We start from the raw sequence: 19683 nt of genomic DNA, 5'->3' as shown, positions 1-19683 counted from the left end.
TAGAATTGGGAATTGCAGTGTGGTGCAGAGTTGATTCAGACAAACACATATACTCTTAAACCTCAGAACTCAAACAAATACTCCCAAACATCAGCACACAGTGTTATAATCACAAACATCAAGGTACATACTGTATTATTACTAAACATCAGGACACACACCGCAATATTCCCAAACATAAGAACATAAGAAATAGGAGCAGGAGTAGGCCATCTAGCCCTTCGAGCCTGCCCCGCCTTTCAATAAGATCATGGCTGATTTGTCGTGGCTCAGTTCCACATTCCCACCCTCTCCCCATAACCCTTAATCCCCTCTCTTATCAAAAACCCATCAACCCGCGTCTTAAAAATATTTAGCGAGGTAGCCTCCACCACTTCAACGGGCAGAGAATTCACACACTGCAATATTCCCAAACCTGCAGCATACACTGCAATATTCCCAAGCATCAGAACATACTGCAATTTTCCCAAACACCAGGGCACACATTTCAATATTCCCAAAACCCAGGATACAACTGCAATACTCCCAAATCTCTGATATTCCCAAATATTAGGGCACACATACACTGCAATATTCACAAACCCCCAGAGTTTATTTATTACTGTCACAAGTAGGCTTACATTAACATTGCAATGAAGTTACTGCAGAAATCCCCAAGTCGCCAGTGGTTGTGCGGGTACACCGAGGGAGAATTTAGCATGGCCAATGTGCCTAACCAGCACGTCTTTTGAACTGTGGGAAGAAGCCGGAGCACTCAAAAAAAACCCACTAGACGTGAAGAAACCCACGCAGAAATGGGGAGACCGTGCAGACTCTGCACAGACAGTGACCCAAGCCAGGGATTGAACCTGGGTACCTGGCAGCACTGCCAACTGTGCCACTGTGCTACTTCAAACATTCGGGCAAACACTGTAACATTCCCAAACATCAGGGAAGACACTGCAGTATTCCCAAGCCTCAGGATACTGGCTGCAATATTCCCAAAAATCAGGACACACACTTGTATTCCCAAACAATGGAGGTAAGAAGAGGGATAAAGTCCTGAAAGCAGATTATAGGGAGCTAGGAAAGAAATTAAAAAGCAGAACCTCAGATGGTAATCCCAAGATTACCCCCAATGCCATATGCTAGTCAGAGCAGCAATAGAATGGATCAGATGAATGTGTGGCTGGAGAGATGGTATAGGAGGGAGAGATTTAGATTCCAGAAGCATTGGGGCTGATTCTGGGGAAGATGGGACCTATACAAGCCGGATGGGTTGCATCCCAGCAGGACTGGGACCAATATCCTTGCAGGGGTATTTGCTAGTGCTGTTGGGGAGAGCTTAAACTAGAGTGGTACTGGAATGATAACCTGAATGGGAGACACAAGAGAGAAACAAAGACAGAATATTAGAAAGTAAAACTGGAAGATAGAGGAAACAAGAACTATCAGAAAATAGAGCCACGGTACAAATGTTAAAAAGACAAGTCTAAAGGCACTGTATCTGAACACATGGAGCATTTGCTATAAAGTAGCTAAATTGACAGTGCAAATTGGTAGACACTGGTACGTTATAATTGCAATTACAGAGAAATGGCTGCAGGGTATCCAAGGCTGGGAATTGTATATCTAAGGGTACTCGATATTAATGCAGGTCAGACTTAAAGCGAAAATCAGGTGAGGTGGTACCGTCAGTTAAGGATGAAATCAGTGCAATAGTGAAGAGAGGATATTGGCTCAGAAAATCTTGGTGTAAAATCTATCTGAGTTGAGCCAATAAGCAACAAGGGGTGGAAAACATTAGTGGAAGTTGTCTGTAGGCCTCCAAACAGTAGTAGTAAGGTTCAGGATGGCTTGAAACAGGAAATCAGAGATGCCTGTTAGCAGGGTGCTACAGTAATCTTAATCTACACATAGACTAGGCAAAGCAAATTAGCAACAATACTATGACTGTTGAATTCCTGGAGTGTACAGGATCTTTTTTAGATCAGTATGTAGAGGAACCAAGTAGGGAACATGCTATTCTAGAAATGATATCATGCAATAAGGAGTTAATTAATAATCTTGTTGCGCAGGATTCTTTAAGGAACAGTGACCATAACATGATAGAATTCACCAACAAGATGGAAAGTGAAGAGTATAATCTGAAACTAGGGTCCTAAAACTAAACAAAGGAAACTCTGAAGGTATAAGGTGTGTTTTGGCCAAGATAAATTGGTGAACTTCATTAAAAGGCATGACTAATATTTAAGGAACAAACATATGCTTTGCAACCATTATAACTTTCTCCTGGCACAAAAAGCCCAGTATTGACATGGATTGAGAATTGGTTAGCAGACAGGAAAGAGAAAATCGGAATAAATAGGTCGTTTTCGATGTGGCAGGCAGTGATTAGTGGAGTCCTGCGGGGATGAGATTGGGCCTCAGTTATTTGCAATATACACTGGTGGTTAAGGTGAGTGAACCAAAGGTAACATTTCCAAGTTTGCCGACGGCAGGAGATTTGGTGGGAATGAGAGTGGAGAGGAGGATGATAAGAGGCATCAAGTTGAGTGCATGGTGAATACTTGGCAGTATATCGTGGAAAAATGTGAAGTTATCCACTTTGAATAGAGAAACAGAGTGGCAGAGTATTATTTAAATGGCGAAAGACTGGGAAATGTTGAGGTACAAAGGGACCTGGGTGTCCTAATACACCAATCACTGAAAGCAAGCATGTCGGTACAGCAAGCAGTTAGGAAGGCCTTCAGTGCAAGTGGATTTGAGTATAAGTGCAAAAATGTCTTACTGCAGCTCTACAGGTTCCTGATGAGACCACATCTGGAGTATTGTGTGCAGTTTTGGTCTCCTTTTCCAAGAAAGGATATACTTGTTATAGAGGGAGTACAGTGAAGGCTCACCAAACTGATTTCTAGGATGGCAGGATTGTTGTATGAGGAGAGATTGGGTTGACTGGGTCTGTATTCATTGGAATTTCGAAGGGTAAGAGGGCATCTAATGGAAACGCATAAAATTCTAACAGGGCGAGATAGACTAGACACAGCAATGTTGTATCCTCTGGCAATAGAGCAAAGGGATCACAGCCCTGGGATACGGGCTAGGCCATTAGGACTGAGATGAGAAGAAATTACTTCACTAAGAGGGTGGTGAACCTGTGGAATTCACAACCATAGAAAACAACGGAGGCCACATCACTGAATGTATTTAGAAAGGAAATAGATTTCCAGACTCTCAAGGTGTGAAGCAGTATGGAGAGAGTGCAGAATGTGGTGTTGCGATAGAGGATCAGCCACGATCATATTAAACAGTAGATTAAGCTTGAAGGGCCGAATGGCTCATTTCTACTCCTTTTTTCTAAGTTTCTAATCCTGAAGAATTGAAATTATGGAAAAAACATCACTTAATCTGCCATTAACATTTGTAGAAATGTATTATAAAAAGCTCCATTTCACTATAAGCACGTTAAAGTCTTCATTGTAAGATTTATTTATATTACTAAGTAATTTATAAGCTTTTCTTTCATACAGCTATTTTTAATAACAATATACAGAGGCCTAGTGGAAATCTCGTGGCAGTATTTATGGAAAATGAGATGATACACATTTTAATAATGCCAAGACTATAAAACATCGCAACAGTGCTGAATTTGTGATTATTCTACCACAGAAGGTTCTTGATGTGTTTTGTATAAAAATGTTATGATAATAAATTCAGTTGTCAGGTTTTAAATCAGAATGCTGAGAAGTAAAGGTGGGCGAACCATTTAATGGAGTGGGGCTTTCCATGTCCATTTCTAAGAATAGAATTTCAAATTCATCAGGAAACTATGCTTCAGGATCCCATTACACTAACGTTCTTATGCTTTTGTAGCTAGTGGATAGGTTTTTGTCAGTCGGGATGTGAGCTATTCAAAGTCATAGAGGTTTACAGCATGGAAACAGGCCCTTTGGCCCAAGTTGTCCATACTGCCTAACTTTTAATTACTAAGCTAGTCCCAAATGCCTTCGTTTGGCCAATATCCCTCTATTCCAATCTTACCCATGTAACTGAATAATGCTTTTTAAAAGATAAAATTGTACCCGCCTCTATCAGCTCGTTCCAGACACTCACCACCCTCTGTGTGGAAAACTTGCCTCTCTGGGCCCTTTTGCACCTCTCCCCTCACATCATAAACCTATGCCCTCTAGTTTTAAACTCTCCTACCTTTGGGAAAAGACGTTTACTATCTACCTTGTCTATGCCTCTCATTATTTTATAGGCCTCTATAAGATCACCCCTATGTTCTACGGAAAAATGTCCCAGTGTATCCAATCTCACTTTATAACTCAAGACCTGGTAGCATCCTGGTAAATCTCTTCTGCACTCTTTCTAGTTTAATAACATCCTTTCTATAATAGGGTGACCAGAACGGTACACAGTATTTCAAGTGTGGTCTTACCAATGTCTAGTTCAACTTCAACAAGACATTCCAACTCCTGTATTCAATGTTTTGACCAATGAAACCAAGCATGCCAATGCCTTCTTCACCACTATGTCCACCTGTGACTCTACTTTCAAGGAGCTATGAACCTGTAACCCTAAATCTCTTTGTTCTGTAACTTTCCCCAACACCCTACCATTAATTGAGTAAGTCCTGTCTGGTTCAATCTACCAAAACGCATCACCTCACATTTATCTAAATTAAACTCATCTGCCATTCTTTAGCCCATTGGCCCAATTGATTAAGATCCCATTGCAATCCTAGACAACTTTCAGTGCCCACTATGCCACCAATCTTGGCATCATCTGCAAACTTACTCACCATGACTCCTAAGTTCTTAACCAAATCATTAACATAAATGACAAATAACAGTGGACTCAGCACCGATCCTTGAGGCACACCACAGATCATATGCTTCCAGTGTAAAGAACAACCGTCTACAATCACCCTCTGTCTTCTGTCAAGCAATTTTGTATCCAACTGGCTGCCTCACCCCAGATCCACAGAGATTTAACCTTGTGCAACGAGGCATACTGTTGGTCACAGGCCTCCAATTTGAAAAACAACCCTCGACAACCGCTCTCTGTCTTCTATCATCAAGCCAATTTTGTATCCAATTGGCTTCCTCACCCTGAATCCTGAGAGATTTAACCTCACGCAACAATCTAACTAGTGGTACCTTGTCAAAGTCCATGTAGACAACGTTGACTGCACTGCCCTCATCTACCTTTTTGGTTATCCTTCAAAAAAACTCAATCAAATTTGTGATTCATGACTTTCCACTCAAAGCCATGCTGACTATCCCAATTAGTCACTTCTAACATTTAAGAAAAACTTGGACAGGTACATGGATGAGATATGATCCAAGTGCAGGTCAGTGAGACGAGGCAAAAAATGGTTTGGCACAGACAAGAAGGGATATGATCCAAGTGCAGGTCAGTGAGACTAGGCAAAAAATGGTTTGGCACAGACAAGAAGGGCCAAAAGGCCCATTTCTGAGCTGTAAATTTTCTATGGTTTCTATAGCCCTTGCCTCTCTAAATGCCTGTGGATCCTGTTTCTCAGAATACCTACTAACAACTTACCCACTATAATCATTAGGCTCACCAGCCTGTAGTTCCTAGGCATTTCCCTGCAGCTCTTCTTAAACAAAGGCACAACATTTGCCACCCTCCAATCTTCAGGCACCTCTCCTGTGGCTCTTAATGATTCAAATATCTCTGCTAGGGGGACCTGCAATTTTCTCGTCAGCCTCCCACAATGCTCTGGGACAGGCTCCAACAGGTCCCGGGGATTTATCTACCTTGATGCGCTTTAAAAGTTCCAGCACCTCCTACTCTGCAACATGTACACTCCTTAAGACATCACTATTGATTTCCCTAAGTTCGCTAACATCCACGCCTTTCGCAATAGTAAATACTGATGAGAAATATTCATTTAGGATCTGACCTAAATCATGTGGATCTGCACATAGATGATCTTGTTGATCCTTAAGATGCTCTATTCTCTCTCTTTATGTATTTGTAGAAGCTCTTTGGATTCTCCTTCACCTTAGGTGCCAAAGTAATCTCATGTCCCCTTTTTGACTTAATTTCTCCCTTAAATACTCCACACCCTCTATACTCTTCAAAGGATCTATTTGATCCCATCTGCCTATGCATGTCATATGCCTCCTCCTCCTTCAATATCCTGAGTCATATCCCAGGGTTCCCTCCTTCCACCAGCCTTGCCCTTCATTTTAAAAGGAATGTGCTCACCCTGAACCCTGATTAACATACTTCTGAAAGCCTTCCTTTGCCTGCCAACAGACTCCCCCAGTCAGCTTTTGAAAGTTTCTGTCTAATAAACACTGCAGAATTCCTAGTCTCTAACCTGCTCTAGCAACCACGGTATATAAAACAGCTGGCCACAGTCACCATAGAGAAAAATGACAACACTGCCGTTGGATTGGTGTAAACTACAACATAGACTGGCAACAAACTTTGACGCTGAAAACAACAACCCATAATGACACCTGGTATTTCATTTGCCACAAAATCTGCCTCTCAAGGAGTGGCCACTTCAGCCATCAGCAAAGGCTGTCATTTGATTACAGCCTATCTGAAATGGATTGTCTGAGTCCATTGAGTCTTTGGTGGAAGGATGGCAATGGTGATCCAGTTCAGTTTTTGATCAATAATAACCCCCTGAATATGGATTAGTGGGAAATTGAACTATGATAATTTCATTGAATGTCAAGAGGTAATGGTTAGATTTTTTCTTGTTGTAGATAGCCAATGCCTGATGCAATTGCCACTTGCCAATTATCAGTCCAAACTTGAATGTGGTCCAGGTCTTGTTACATATATGCATGGGCTGCTTCAGTATCTGAAAAATTGTAAATTGTATAATCATCAGTAAACATCTCACTTTGGATGTTAATATCGTAGGGAAGTGCATTGATGCAGCTTCTGAGGGCGGCATGTTGGCACAGTGGTTAACACTGCTGCCCCTCAGCACCAGGGACCCAGGTTTGCTTCCCAGCTTGGGTCACTATCTGTATGGAGTTTGCACATTTACTCTGCATGGGTTTCCTCCGGGTGTTTCGGTTTCCTCCCACAGTCCAAGGATATGCAGGTTAGGTGAATTGGCCATGTTAAATTCTCCCTCAGTGTACCCGAATAGGCACTGGAGTGCGGAAACTAGGGGATTTTCACAGTACTTTCATTGCAGCTTTAATGTAAGCCTACTTGTGACCAATAAATAAACTTTAAAGATGGTTGCACATAGGACACTACCTAGGTTGTTATAACAGGAACTCTTATAACAATGTCCTGGGCTTGAAATGATTAACTTCAAATAATCAGAGCCACAATAATTTGTGTAAGGTGTGCAACCCATGCAGTTTCCAATTTTCCTAAGGCCTTGTTGCCATACAAAGTTAAGTGCTGCTACCTTGACGTCAAGTGCAATCTCTCTCACCTTACCTTTGGAATTCTATTCCTTTGTCAATATTTGGATCAAGGCTATAACAAGGTCTGGAGCTGAGTGAACCAAACTGAGCATTAGTGAGCAAGTTATTGCTGAGTAAGTTCTGTTTGATAAACTGTCAATGAATGAGAGTATTCTGGGGGGTGATAATTGGCCAGATTTATTTGTCCTGCTTTTTGTGACCAGGGCAAAGTTGAGTTTTTTTTAACGTTTGGGTAGTTAGAACATAGAACAGTACAGCACAGTACAGGCCCTTCAGCCCTCAATGTTGTACTGAGCCTTGTCCAAAACCAAGATCAAGCTATCCCACTCCCTATCATTCAGGTGTGCTCCATGTGCCTATCCAATAACTGCTTGAAAGTTCCTAAAGTCTGACTCCACTATCACAGTGGGCAGTCCATTCCACACCCCAACCACTCTCTGAGTAAAGAAACTACCTCAGACATCTCTCCTATATCTCCCACCATGAACCTTATAGTTATGCCCCCTAGTAACAGCTACATCCACCCGAGAAAATAGTCTCTGCACGTCCACTCTATCTATCCCCCTCATCATCTTATAAACCTCTATTAACTCACCTCTCAGCATCCTCTACTCTAAAGAAAAAAGATCCAACTCCCTCAACCTTTCCCCATAAGACCTACCCTCCAAACCAGGCAGCATCCCGGTAAATCTCCTCTGCACTCTCTCCAATGCTTCCACATCCTTCTTATAGCGAGGTGACCAGAACTGAACACAATATTCCAAATGTGGTCTCACCAAGGTCCTGTAGAGTTGCAGCATAACCCCATAGCTCTTAAACTCAAACCCCCTCTTAATAAACGCTAAAACGCTTTAAGTCTTCTTCACAGCTCTATCCATTTGACTGGCAACCTTCCGAGATCTGTGGATATGAACCCCAAGATCTCTTTGTTCCTCCACATTCCTTAGAACCCTGCAGTTGACCCTGTAATTCTCATTCAAGTTTGTCCTACCAAAAATGAATCACCTTGCACTTATCAGGGTTAAACTCCATCTGCCATTTTTTGGCCCAGCTCTGCATCCTATCAATGTCTCTTTGCAGCCTACAAGAGCCCTCCACCTCACCCACTGCTCCACCAATCTTGGTGTTATCAACAAATTTACTGACCCACCCTTCAGCCCCCTCCTCCAAGTCACTAATAAAAATCACAAATAGCAGAGGACCCAGCACTGATGGTACACCGCTGGTAACTGGCCTCCAGTCTGAACATTTTCCATCCACCACCACCCTCTGTCTTCTAAGAGATAGCCAGTTACTTATCCAATTGGCCAAATTTCCCACCATACCACACCTCCTTACTTTCTTCTTCAGCCTAGCATGGGGAACTTTATCAAACGCCTAACTAAAATCCATGTATACAACATCAACTGCTCTACCTTTATCTACACACTTAGTTACCTCCTCAAAGAATTCAACCAAATTTGTGAGGCAAGACTTATCCCTCACAAATTCGTGCTGACTATCCTGGATTAAACTGCATGTTTCCAAATGGTCACAAATCCTGTCCCTCAGGACCTTTTCCATTAACTTACTGACCACCGAAGAAAGGCTAACTGGCCTAAAATTACCAGGATCATTCCTATTTTCTTTCTTGAACAGAGGAACAACACTCACGACTCAGCAGTTCAAGAAAGAAATCAATATATTTCTGAACTTAATACATCAGGTGATAGCGCAGGAAGTGGTACTGAAGTAATTATTAGTAAGTTATTAGTCACAAGTGAGGCTTACATTAACACTGCAATGAAGTTACTGTGAAATACCCTTAGTTGCTACACACCAGAGCCTGTTCGGGTCAATGCACCTAACCAGCGTGTCTTTCAGATTGTGGGGAACCGAAGCATCCAGGAGAAACCCACATAGACACGGGGAGAAGGCGCAAACTCCACAAGGACAATGACCCAAGCTGGGAATTGAATTTGGGTCCCCGGCACTGTGAGGCAGCGGTGCTAATCGAATGCGATTACTGTCACTAGAGAGGTAGCGCTTGATAGACTAACGGGACTGATGGTGGACAAGTCTCCAGGACCAGATGGAATGCATCCCAGGGTTCTGAAGGAAATGGCAGTGGTGATAGTGGGTGCCTTAGTGATTATTTACCAAAATTCACTGCATTCCGGGGAAGTGCCGGAAGATTGGAAAACGGCTAATTTACGCCGCTGTTTAAAAAAGGTAGCAGACAAATGCCCTGCCTGCTGCAGTTGTAAATGCGCCTAGTTTGGGGGCGTTTAAGAGGTCTGTGGACAGGTTTATGGACGAAAAGGGATTGGTTTAGGTTAGTGGGTCGTTGTTGTTGTTTTTTTTTAACTGGTCGGCGCAACATCGTGGGCCGAAGGGCCTGTTCTGCGCTGTAATGTTCTATGTTCTATGTTCTATGACAAAAGGCAGGGAATTATAGGCCCGTTAGTTTAACTGCTGTAGTTGGAAAAATGCTTGAACAAAGAACAAAAACAAAGGACAAAAACAGCCCGGGAAACAGGCCCTTCGGCCCAACGAGCCCACGCTGCTATTTTAACATTACCAGTCCCACCTCCACCCATGACGCTTATCTATTGTTTATGGCATTCCACATTGAGGGAAACTAATTTAGGGACAATTTATTACCTCCAGTCATCAAAGAAGAAATAGCGAGACACCTAGAAAGGAATGGTTTGATAGAGCAGGCGCAGCACGGATTCATTAAGGGGAAGTCGTGTTTAACAAATTTATTAGATTTCTATGAGGATGTGACTAGTGCGGTAGACAGTGGGGAACTGGTGGATGTGGTGTTTCTAGATTTTCAAAAGGCGTTTGATAAGGTGCCTCATAAAAGGTTGCTTCAAAAGGTTAGGGGGCATGGAGTTGGGGGTAAGGTGTTAGCGTGGATAGAGGATTGGTTGTCTAATAGGAGGCAGAGAATTGGTATCAATGGGTGCTATTCTGATTGGCGGTTGGTGACTAGTGGAGTGCCGCAGGGATCGGTGCTGGGGCCTCAACTATTTACCATTTATATAGATGATCTGGAGAAGGGGGCTGAGTGTAGGGTGACGAAATTTGCTGATGACACAAAGATGAGTGGAAAAGCAAATTGCGTGGAGGGTGTGGAAAGTCTGCAGAGAGATCTGGATAGGCTGAGCGAGTGGGTGAGGACCTGGCAGATGGAGTATAATGTTAGCAAGTGTGAGGTTATCCACTTCGGCAGAAATAATAGTCGGAGGGATTACTATTTAAAGGGCGAAAAGCTGCAGCATGCTACGGTGCAGAGGGACCTGGGGGTCCTTGTGCAGGAGTTGCAAAAACCCAGCCTGCAGGTGCAGCAGGTGATCAAGAAGGCGAATGGTATGCTGGCCTTTATAGCGAAGGGGATAGATTATAAAAGCAGGGAGATCTCGCTGCAACCGTACAGGGTACTGGTGAGGCCGCAGCTGGAGTACTGTGTGCAGTTTTGGTCGCCGCACTTGCTTAAGAATATTTTGGCCTTGGATGGAATGCAGAGGAGCTTCACTAGGCTGATACATAAGAACATAAGAAATAGGAGCAGGAGCAGGAGTAGGCCATCTAGCCCCTCGAGCCTGCCCGGAGATGAGGGGGTTGGACTATGAAGAGAGACTAAATAGACTGGGTCTGTACTCGTTGGAGTTTAGAAGGATGAGGGAGGATCTTATAGAGACGTATAAGATAATGAAAGGGATGGATAGGGTAGAGGTAGACAGATTCTTCCCGCTTAGAAAGGATAGCAGGACTAGAGGGCACAGCCTCAAGATAAAGGGGGGCAGTTTAGAACGGAATTGAGGAAGAACTTCTTCACTCAAAGGGTGGTGAATCTCTGGAATTCTCTGCCCGTTGAAGTGGTGGAGGCTACCTTGATAAATATATCTAAGTCACGGGTAGATACGTTTTTGACAGATAAGGGAATTAAGGGTTATGGGGAGAAAGCGGGAAAGTGGAACTGATCCACTTCAGATCAGCCATGATCTTATTGAATGGCGGGGCAGGCTCGAAGGGCTAGATGGCCTACTCCTGCTCCTGTTTCTTATGTTCTTACTTATATTCTTAATATGCTGCCCCAGATAATTAGCCATTGCCTAACTGAATGGAAAAGCTGGTTTGGCAGTGCTGAATGGCCTGTTCCTATTTCCCACCCTCATCTCTCCTCTCCCTCCCTCACCAAATTCCCAGTTGTCCTCACTCTTCCTGCCCTCATCTCTAGCCATATTATTCCTCTGACCATCCTCTCATCTCTATCCATGTTATCTCCACCACCCTCTATTCTTTCCTCCTTTAGTCTCTTCTTCCCAAGCCATCTCCCAGTTCTCTTGCTTTTTACCCTTGTCTACACCGTTACTGCTCCTCTCTCTTCTAACTCCTTTCTTCTGCCTTTCACATTTTTATTTACATTACTCCATTCCTGGTCCTTTTATCTTCTCCTTTCCTCTCCACTTTGTCCCCCTCGATTCTCCTCCTCCTTTCTCTGTTCTCACTTTATTCCTACTTTTTACCTTTTTGTTCTCCTTTCATCTCCCATTGAATGGCAATCAAAGATGTACTTTTCTATCTAGCTAGAAATGAATTATAGAAAGCAAGTCATACCTTATTCCGTATACAGCAGGAGTAAGGTACACCACAAGCAAGTGGTCCAGTTGCAGGGCCTTTACAATCATGGTACATGTTCCTTGACCAATCTGTGAAATCTTCTGCACCGCAGCATTTAAACTATAAACAAAAACAGAACAAGTCACAAGCTTAACACAACCAACAACTCAGATTATTTACCTGCACCGTTAAGGAGGAAATCTGCGATGTATGTATACGCAAAATGTTCTTTTCATCCAGCACACATACTGTTCTAGTTCATATATCATAGAATCATAGAATAGTTAGAGCACAAGAGGAGGTCTTTTTTTTGTCTTGTCCACTCTCTGCAAGAGTAACTCATCGATTTAAATTGTTACCATCTCTATGCGGTAACCATAAATAAACTAAAGTTACTGAATGATGTAATTATCAACAAGATTTCACTTCTTGTAACTTTTAACATAAATCAGAATCAACATAAATTAAACATGAATTAACAGGAAATTGATACTTTGAATAAAAAGATACACTTCACGTTAAATAGTGATAGATAGAACAAAAGTATGTGCAGCTCCAAGGTTCTCTAACTTAGCTTCTGGTACCTCTGATTTCTCTTGCTCAATTTACCTAGTTCTCAAGTTGCATTCACATGTAGCCATGCTCCATCTGAGGAACCTGAGACCATCATCACCTGCTATAGAACCTCCTTAGCTAGATTCACAACAAACTTGATGGTGCAGAATCCCAGAGACTGCTTTATTTGATCCCTATAATTAACCGCGCAGTTTGAAACCAAAGCAGTAGGCTAGTGGAAACCAAGAGGGTTTCCTGATGATTAAGTCACCGTACAGGAGCCACTAGAAGGCCCATACCATCACCGGAATGTTACCACTGTGCACGCCGGCAGGAATTTCCCATCCTGCTGCAGCGAACGGAGATTGGACTGGATGCCAAATTCTTCAGCCTCGCTGTAGGGGGAACGTGGCATGAATGGTAAGATTGCGCCCTTGAATTGTGAAATCCAGAGTCTTGAGTGCATTAAAAAATATGGCAGGTAACTTAGCCAAAAGCAAACAGAAAGACCACATGAAAACCTGAACCTTGGCAAACAGCTGAAACACAGATGAGAAATCAGAGTGAATTCGAGAGAGTGATAAAGTATCTTTTAGTAGGTCTCAGGAAAAGTGAATGAACTTTAAAGGTTCTATAAGATAAGGGAATTTGAGGAGGAAACATAAAGTCGAGTTTATATCATAAACCTTTATAAGTATAATTAAACTCTTTTTGATATACAATACTTTTTAAAAATTCATTTATGGGATGTGGGCTTTGCTGGCTATGCCAGCATTTATTGCTTGCACATTTTGTTTAGAAATGTGAAATTCTGGGGCATATTTTATTGGTTATTATGAGGGATTTTTATATAAACATTAACTGTCTCTAACAGGACTCCAATTAAATATTTTTACTCCAGATTGTTCAGCGTCCTTTTCCATAAATTACCTAAATGTTAAGGTACTAAATTCATAATTAGCTGCATCACCCTTCACCGCCCCATTACATTTCCTATTTCTTATGCTTGCGTGTTATGGACAGGAAGGGGAATAATTTAAACAGCTCTGATTTCTCCTCAGACTACCCATCTGTAAACAAAAGTATTCCCCCTGTTACAAGTGGTGGCATATTTGGAATGTTCCAAACCTCCATGAATAACTTGCACAGCAAACTCAATTTAAGATAAAAAGGGTTCGTTTATTTCATACACAAAATGTTAGAAAGGGGTTTTGTAACATTCATCCCCTTTGCACTCATACAATAAAAGAGGGATAGGGAAGTAAAGGATGTCAGGGAAAAATCATGATAAAATACGAGTTATGGTTTTGCACAATCCAAGGTCCACAATTAAAAATTCATTTTCCTTCAGAGGGTAGTTGACTGACTACTGCAGGGTGATCTGTCTTTCCAGATGGGGGAACGTCCACGACGGGGGAACTTCCACGACGGGGGAACTTCCACGATGGGGGAACGCACGTTGAGTTAGTCTTAAAAGTACAAATTTCAATATTACAGTAATTCACGGTGTAAATGAAGAGCAGATTTCTTTCTGCAGTCACCGGTTCAATGGTAATACAGTAGACAGACTGCTTTGCCTGGAGTAAAGTTTCCCTTTAGAGACCTAACAGTGACAGAAGATAAGATCTAAAAGAATTCAGACAGCTGAAGTCTTGGTCATGTGTCAGGGTGGTTTTGGGCTGATTAATGAGATCCACAGTTGAAACCCACTGTATTTGAGAGCAGGTAATGGTTGGGCCATTAACACTATATTAGAGATTAGGAGTCACAATCAGCTGTCTCCAAGGCTGACTGGGGCTGCTAAAATGTTTGCAGCCAGTCCTGTGTCCTGCTAGCTTTACTTTCTCATGTTATTCTTTAAAGTTTCAGATTAGTTTAAACACCTTCGTAAATAACAGAACTCTATCCTTTGGATACACTTCCTCCTGTGCCCCCTGACATTGCCCAAGGAACAAAAGTGCCAATGTCCAGGGGGCAACTACTGGCATTCTGCCTAGGGATCAGTCAGGGAAGGAGGGAGGCCAGCGATCAGGGCGAGCTATGGTGGATGGGGGCTGTAGAGATCAAAGCGAGTCACGGGAGGGGGGGGGTCGCGGGGCTGGGTCCGGGAATGGTTGGGGGTCAGTGATTGAGCTGGCTAGCAAAGAGGGAAGCTGTCAGTGCGGGGCTACTGTGCATGTGCTGCTCAGCACTGTAAAAAGTCTGACAACACCAGGTTTTAGTCCAACCTATTTATTTGATAATATACTCACAAGCTTGGACTAAAACCTGGTGTTGTCAGACTTTTTACTGTGTTTACGCCAGTCCAACGCCGGCATACCCACATCATGACTGCTCAGCACTGACAGATCAGTACATCCACAGTAGTTCAATCAGCGTGCTGATTTCAGCCTCATCAGTGGGAATAGGCACCACTGGTGGCCTCTGCATTGCACAGACTGTGGGAGATTCTTGTCTGAACTCCCACTGAAAAAACCAGCATGAATCACTCCAATTTTCACGTGCATTCGACACTTAGAATTTTTTGGAAGAATTCCTCCTAACTTTGGTTTCATCTGTGAAGTAAAACTTCACAATCCTGATGACTTCCATTTCAAATTCTGTTATGTGACTGCTCTGTGCCTTTTCATAAAGTGACTGTCGAACAGCTCATCCATTGTAGCTGTGTTGATTCTCTCTAGGGGCAGTTCTCCTAGAGCCACAGGCCCACCATCTACCCATAACACTGTAAATCCTTTCTTCTCAAATAACAAATCCAGTACCTTTGCTATTGATTCTGCCTCCACCACAATCTCAGGCTGTGCATTCCAGATCCTAAACACTTACTGCATAAAAGATTTTCCTTATGACTTCACTGCTTCTTTTGCCAATTGATGAAGTCTGTCCGGTTCTTGACTCTTCCACCAATGAGGCCAGATTTTTCCCATTTACTTTGGCCAGACCTCTATTTCATATCTAATCTATTGAAACTACTGCCACTTCTTAATATTTATCTGGATTTATCTTCCTCTTGTATTATCACAGGCTCTTTCCCCAGCTTGTTTTCTGAATCAATTCTGGACATAAGAACATAAGAAATAAGAACATAAGAAATAGGAGCAGGAGTAGGCCATCTAGCCCTTCGAGCCTGCCCCGCCATTCAATAAGATCATGGCTGATCTGTTGTGGCTCAGTTCCACTTTCCCGCCCTCTCCCCATAACCCTTAATCCCCTCTCTTATCAAGAACCCATCAACCCGCGTCTTAAAAATATTTAGCGAGGCAGCCTCCACCACTTCAACGGGCAGAGAATTCCAGAGATTCACCACCCTTTGAGTGAAGAAGTTCCTCCTCAACTCCGTTCTAAACTGCCTCCCCTTTATCTTGAGGCTGTGCCCCCTAGTCCTACTGTCTTTTTTGAGCGGGAAGAGTCTCTCCACCTCTATCCTATCCATCCCATTCATCATCTTATACGTCTCAATGAGATCTCCCCTCATTCTTCTAAACTCTAACGAGTACAAGCCTAGTTTATTCAGCCTCTCCTCATAGCTCAATCCCCTCAACTCCGGTATCAGCCTAGTAAACCTCCTCTGCACTCCCTCCAGGGCCAAAATATCCTTGCGCAGGTGCGGCACCCAAAACTGCACACAGTACTCCAGCTGCGGCCTCACCAATGCCCTATACAGCTGCAGCAAGACCTCCCTACTTTTATATTCAATCCCCCTCGCTATGAAGGCCAGCATCCCATTCGCCTTCCTGACCACCTGCTGCACCTGCAAGCTGGGTTTTTGCGACTCATGCACAAGGACCCCGAGGTCCCTCTGCACCGTCGCATGCACAATGCTTTCTTATTTTCCACTCTTGTCCATTCTGCCAGTCCATGGATTGATTTTCTTGGTCTTTATCCTGCACATTCAAACAATATGCAAACTTACTTAGCTCCTGTACACCCCACAATTGTCATATCCTTCCATTCATTCGACCCCACTGAAATATGTAATTCTAGTACCTACTCAAAGCAGTTGGCCTGTGTATGTGATAGCTATGGGAAATGCATCAAGATAGCTCATGTTACCATTGCACAATCCTTGTTCAACACATTCTGCTCCTCTTGACCTCAACATAAATCACATGAACAGTTGAGGCACAAGGTTCTCATTGTTCTCTGGAACAGTGCACTGGTGGCTGGTGAGTGTAAACTGCGAGTGTACTGTTTTTGTTTAAAAATTGCATTGCTGGGTTGTGGGTTTTTTCCTTTTGTGCTTTCCGTAGTGGGTCCTAGGCGCAAGGGCTGTTGGGAAGGGTGTGAGGGAGTATAAAAACACTGCCACAGTAGCCAGTGGGTGGTGGAATGAGCTGGGTGAGTATTGCAGGGGGCTTTGGTGAGGCAGGCTTAGGCAAGGTAAGTTACTGGTCAAATTTTTCAAAGTGTGTCCATAGGTCTAAGGGTAGCCAAATAAATGGCAGAGTCCATGGGGAGATGTGTCAGCTGTGTAAGGTGCAATATGTGGGAGTTCCTGGAGACACAGCATCTCTGGAGAGTCCACATCTGCACCAAATGTCTGGAGTTGCAGTGTTTGAGGGCCTGGGTTAGGCAACTGGAGTTGAAGCTGGAGGATTTATTTTTAGTGAGGGAAAATGAGGCACTAATGAATTGGAACCAGATTCAAGAGGGGATCCCAGAGCCAAGGAGGGGGGATGGGTGGGTTACAGTTAGGAAGGGGAAAAAAGAAGAGGAGTAATGTTCCAAAGGCTACCCCAGGGGTAGTTTCTCAAGATAGCAGGGGTAAGGCACCAACTGAGGTGGAAAGGGCATGAGGGGAAGAGGAAAATGCCTCAGAGGGAAGGAAGGGGGCTGGATGTGAGATAGTGGTGGGGGATGGGAGGGTTAGTGGAATTGATAGGCTGTTCTGTGGGCAAAAGTGGGACTCCAGGATGGTAGTCTGCCTCCCTGGAGCAGGGGTACAGGATGTGTTGGAGAGGGTAGAGGGAATCTTGAAGGGCCAAGGGACCCAGGTGGATGTAATTATACATGTAGAAGAGAAGGATGTAGGAAGGAAGAGTAGGGGGGAAATACGTAGGCAGTTCAGGGAGTTGGGAGCCAGGCTGAAGTGTAGGGCCTCCAGGGTGGTGATCTCTGGGCTGCTGCCAGTGCCCAGCAATAGCAGGGATAAGAATAATGAGATCCTGCAGCTGAATGCGTGGCTGAGGGATTGGTGCAGGACAGAGGGTTTTAGTTTTGTTGACCATTGGGAAGTCTTTGCAAAGGAAGGGCACTTCTATAAGAGGGATAGGGAACACTTAAATGGGAAGGGGACACATATTTTAGCTGGGAGGTTAGCTGGAGTGTTTAGGCAGGGTTTAAACTAGTATGGAGGGGGGTGGGGAGGAGAGACAGCTCAGGCACTAGGAGTGAGTTGGAGGTCAGGGTAAGTCTAGATGATAGGAAAATCCCCCAGGAGAAGGAGGATCTGAGAGGGCCTGAGGGTCTTGGGTGCATCTGTTTTAATGCGAGGAGTGTGATGGGAAAGTCAGATGAACTTAGGGCCTTGATGTTTGTGAGGAATTTAGCTGTGGTGGCAGTGACAGATGTGGTTAAAGGAGGGGCAGGACTAGCAGCTAAATATTCCAGGGTATAAGTGTTTTAGGTGTGATAGGGGAAGGTTGAAAAGAGGAGGGGGAGTGGCACTCTTAGTTAGGGAGCAGATCACAGTGGTGCAGAGGGAGGATAACATGGAGGGGTTGGGAATTGAGTCTCTGTGGGTGGAGCTGAGGAACAGGAAGGGGGCCATTACTATGCTAGGAGTGTACTATAGGCCACCCAATAGCCTGCAGGGCAGCAGAAGAGGGTATATTTAGGGACATTTTGGATAAGTGTAGGAAGAACAGGGTTGTTGTAGTGGGAGATTTTAATCTCCCTGGGGTGGATTGGAAGGTGCCTTGAGCTGGGGGTTCGGATGGGGAGGAATTCGTAAGATGTGTATTGGAAGGGTCCTTGCAACAGTATGTCGATAGCCTGACTAGAGAGGGGGCGATACGGGACTTAGTTCTGGGCAATGAGCTGGGTCAGGTGGTTGAGGTTGCAGTAGGCGAACATGTGGCTAATAGTGACTACAACTCTGTGTACTTTAGGATACTAATGGAAAAAGACGAGAGCTGTCCTGGGGGGGGGGGGGGGGTGCTAAATTGGGGGAAGGCTAGATACAGCCGGATTAGGCAGGAGCTTAGGGATACAGACTAGGATAGGCTGTTGGAAGGCAAGACCACGTTAGGCATGTGGGAGTCTTTCAAGGGAAAACTGCAATGGGTGCAGGAAAGGCATGTGCCGGTTAGGAGAAAGGATGGGAAAGGTAGGATTAGAGAGCTGTGGATTACTAGAGATATAGAAGACCTGGTTAGGAAGAAACAAGAGGTGTATGTCAGGTCTAAGCAGCTGGGAATGGAGAGAGCTTTGGAGGAATACAGAGGAGGGATCTCAAATGGGGAGTTAGGAGAGCAAAGAGGGGGCATGAGATGGCTTTGGCAGGTAGGGTTAAGGGAATCCAAAGGTGTTTTACTCCTATCTTAAGAACAAAAGGGTGGCTAGGGGTAAAATCGGTCCCCTCAGGGACAAACGTGGGGAATTGTGCTTAGAGGCAGAGGGAATGGGGAGATCCTGAATGAATACTTTGCGTCGGTATTCACGAAGGAGAGGGGCTTGATGTCTGGTACAGTCATTGAGGGAGTGGTAGACCAATTGAAAGATCTATCGATTATGAGGGAAGAAGTGTTAGGGCTTTTAGATGGCACTAAAACTGATAAATCTCTGGGGCCTGATGGCATTTATCCTAGGCTGCTTAGAGAGGCAAGGGATGAGATTGCTGGGCCTCTGACGCGAATCTTTGTCTCTTCTTTGGACACAGGTGAGGTCCCAGAGGACTGGAGGATAGCGAACGTGGTACAGTTTTTTAAAAAGGGTAGGAGGGATAACCTGGGTAACTATAGGCCGGTGAGCTTAACGTCAGTGGTAGGTAAGTTGATGGAGAGGATTCTTAGGGATAGGATGTATGTGCACTTAGAGCGTTGCGATCTGATTAAGGATACGCAGCATGGCTTTGTCAAGGGGAAGTCTTGCCTTAAGAATC

General features: G+C 44.0%; 1 protein-coding gene across 3 annotated transcripts in view; it reads right to left on the bottom strand.

The window, feature by feature from the left end:
* The window catches only part of tspan15 (tetraspanin 15), a 129750-nt gene that overhangs the window by 41183 nt on the left and 68884 nt on the right, over positions 1-19683 (bottom strand). For all 3 annotated transcript variants that reach the window (XM_080205379.1, XM_080205380.1, XM_080205381.1), the window contains exon 5: positions 12024-12146. In XM_080205379.1, coding sequence (XP_080061505.1) covers positions 12024-12146 — 123 coding nt within the window. The remainder of the gene's footprint in view (positions 1-12023; positions 12147-19683) is intronic.

The sequence above is a fragment of the Carcharhinus amblyrhynchos genome, chromosome 17, assembly GCF_965287045.1.
Source record: "Carcharhinus amblyrhynchos chromosome 17, sCarAmb.v2.hapA, whole genome shotgun sequence".
Taxonomy (NCBI): Eukaryota; Metazoa; Chordata; class Chondrichthyes; order Carcharhiniformes; family Carcharhinidae; genus Carcharhinus; species Carcharhinus amblyrhynchos.
This window is presented reverse-complemented; position numbering and strand designations above follow the sequence as displayed.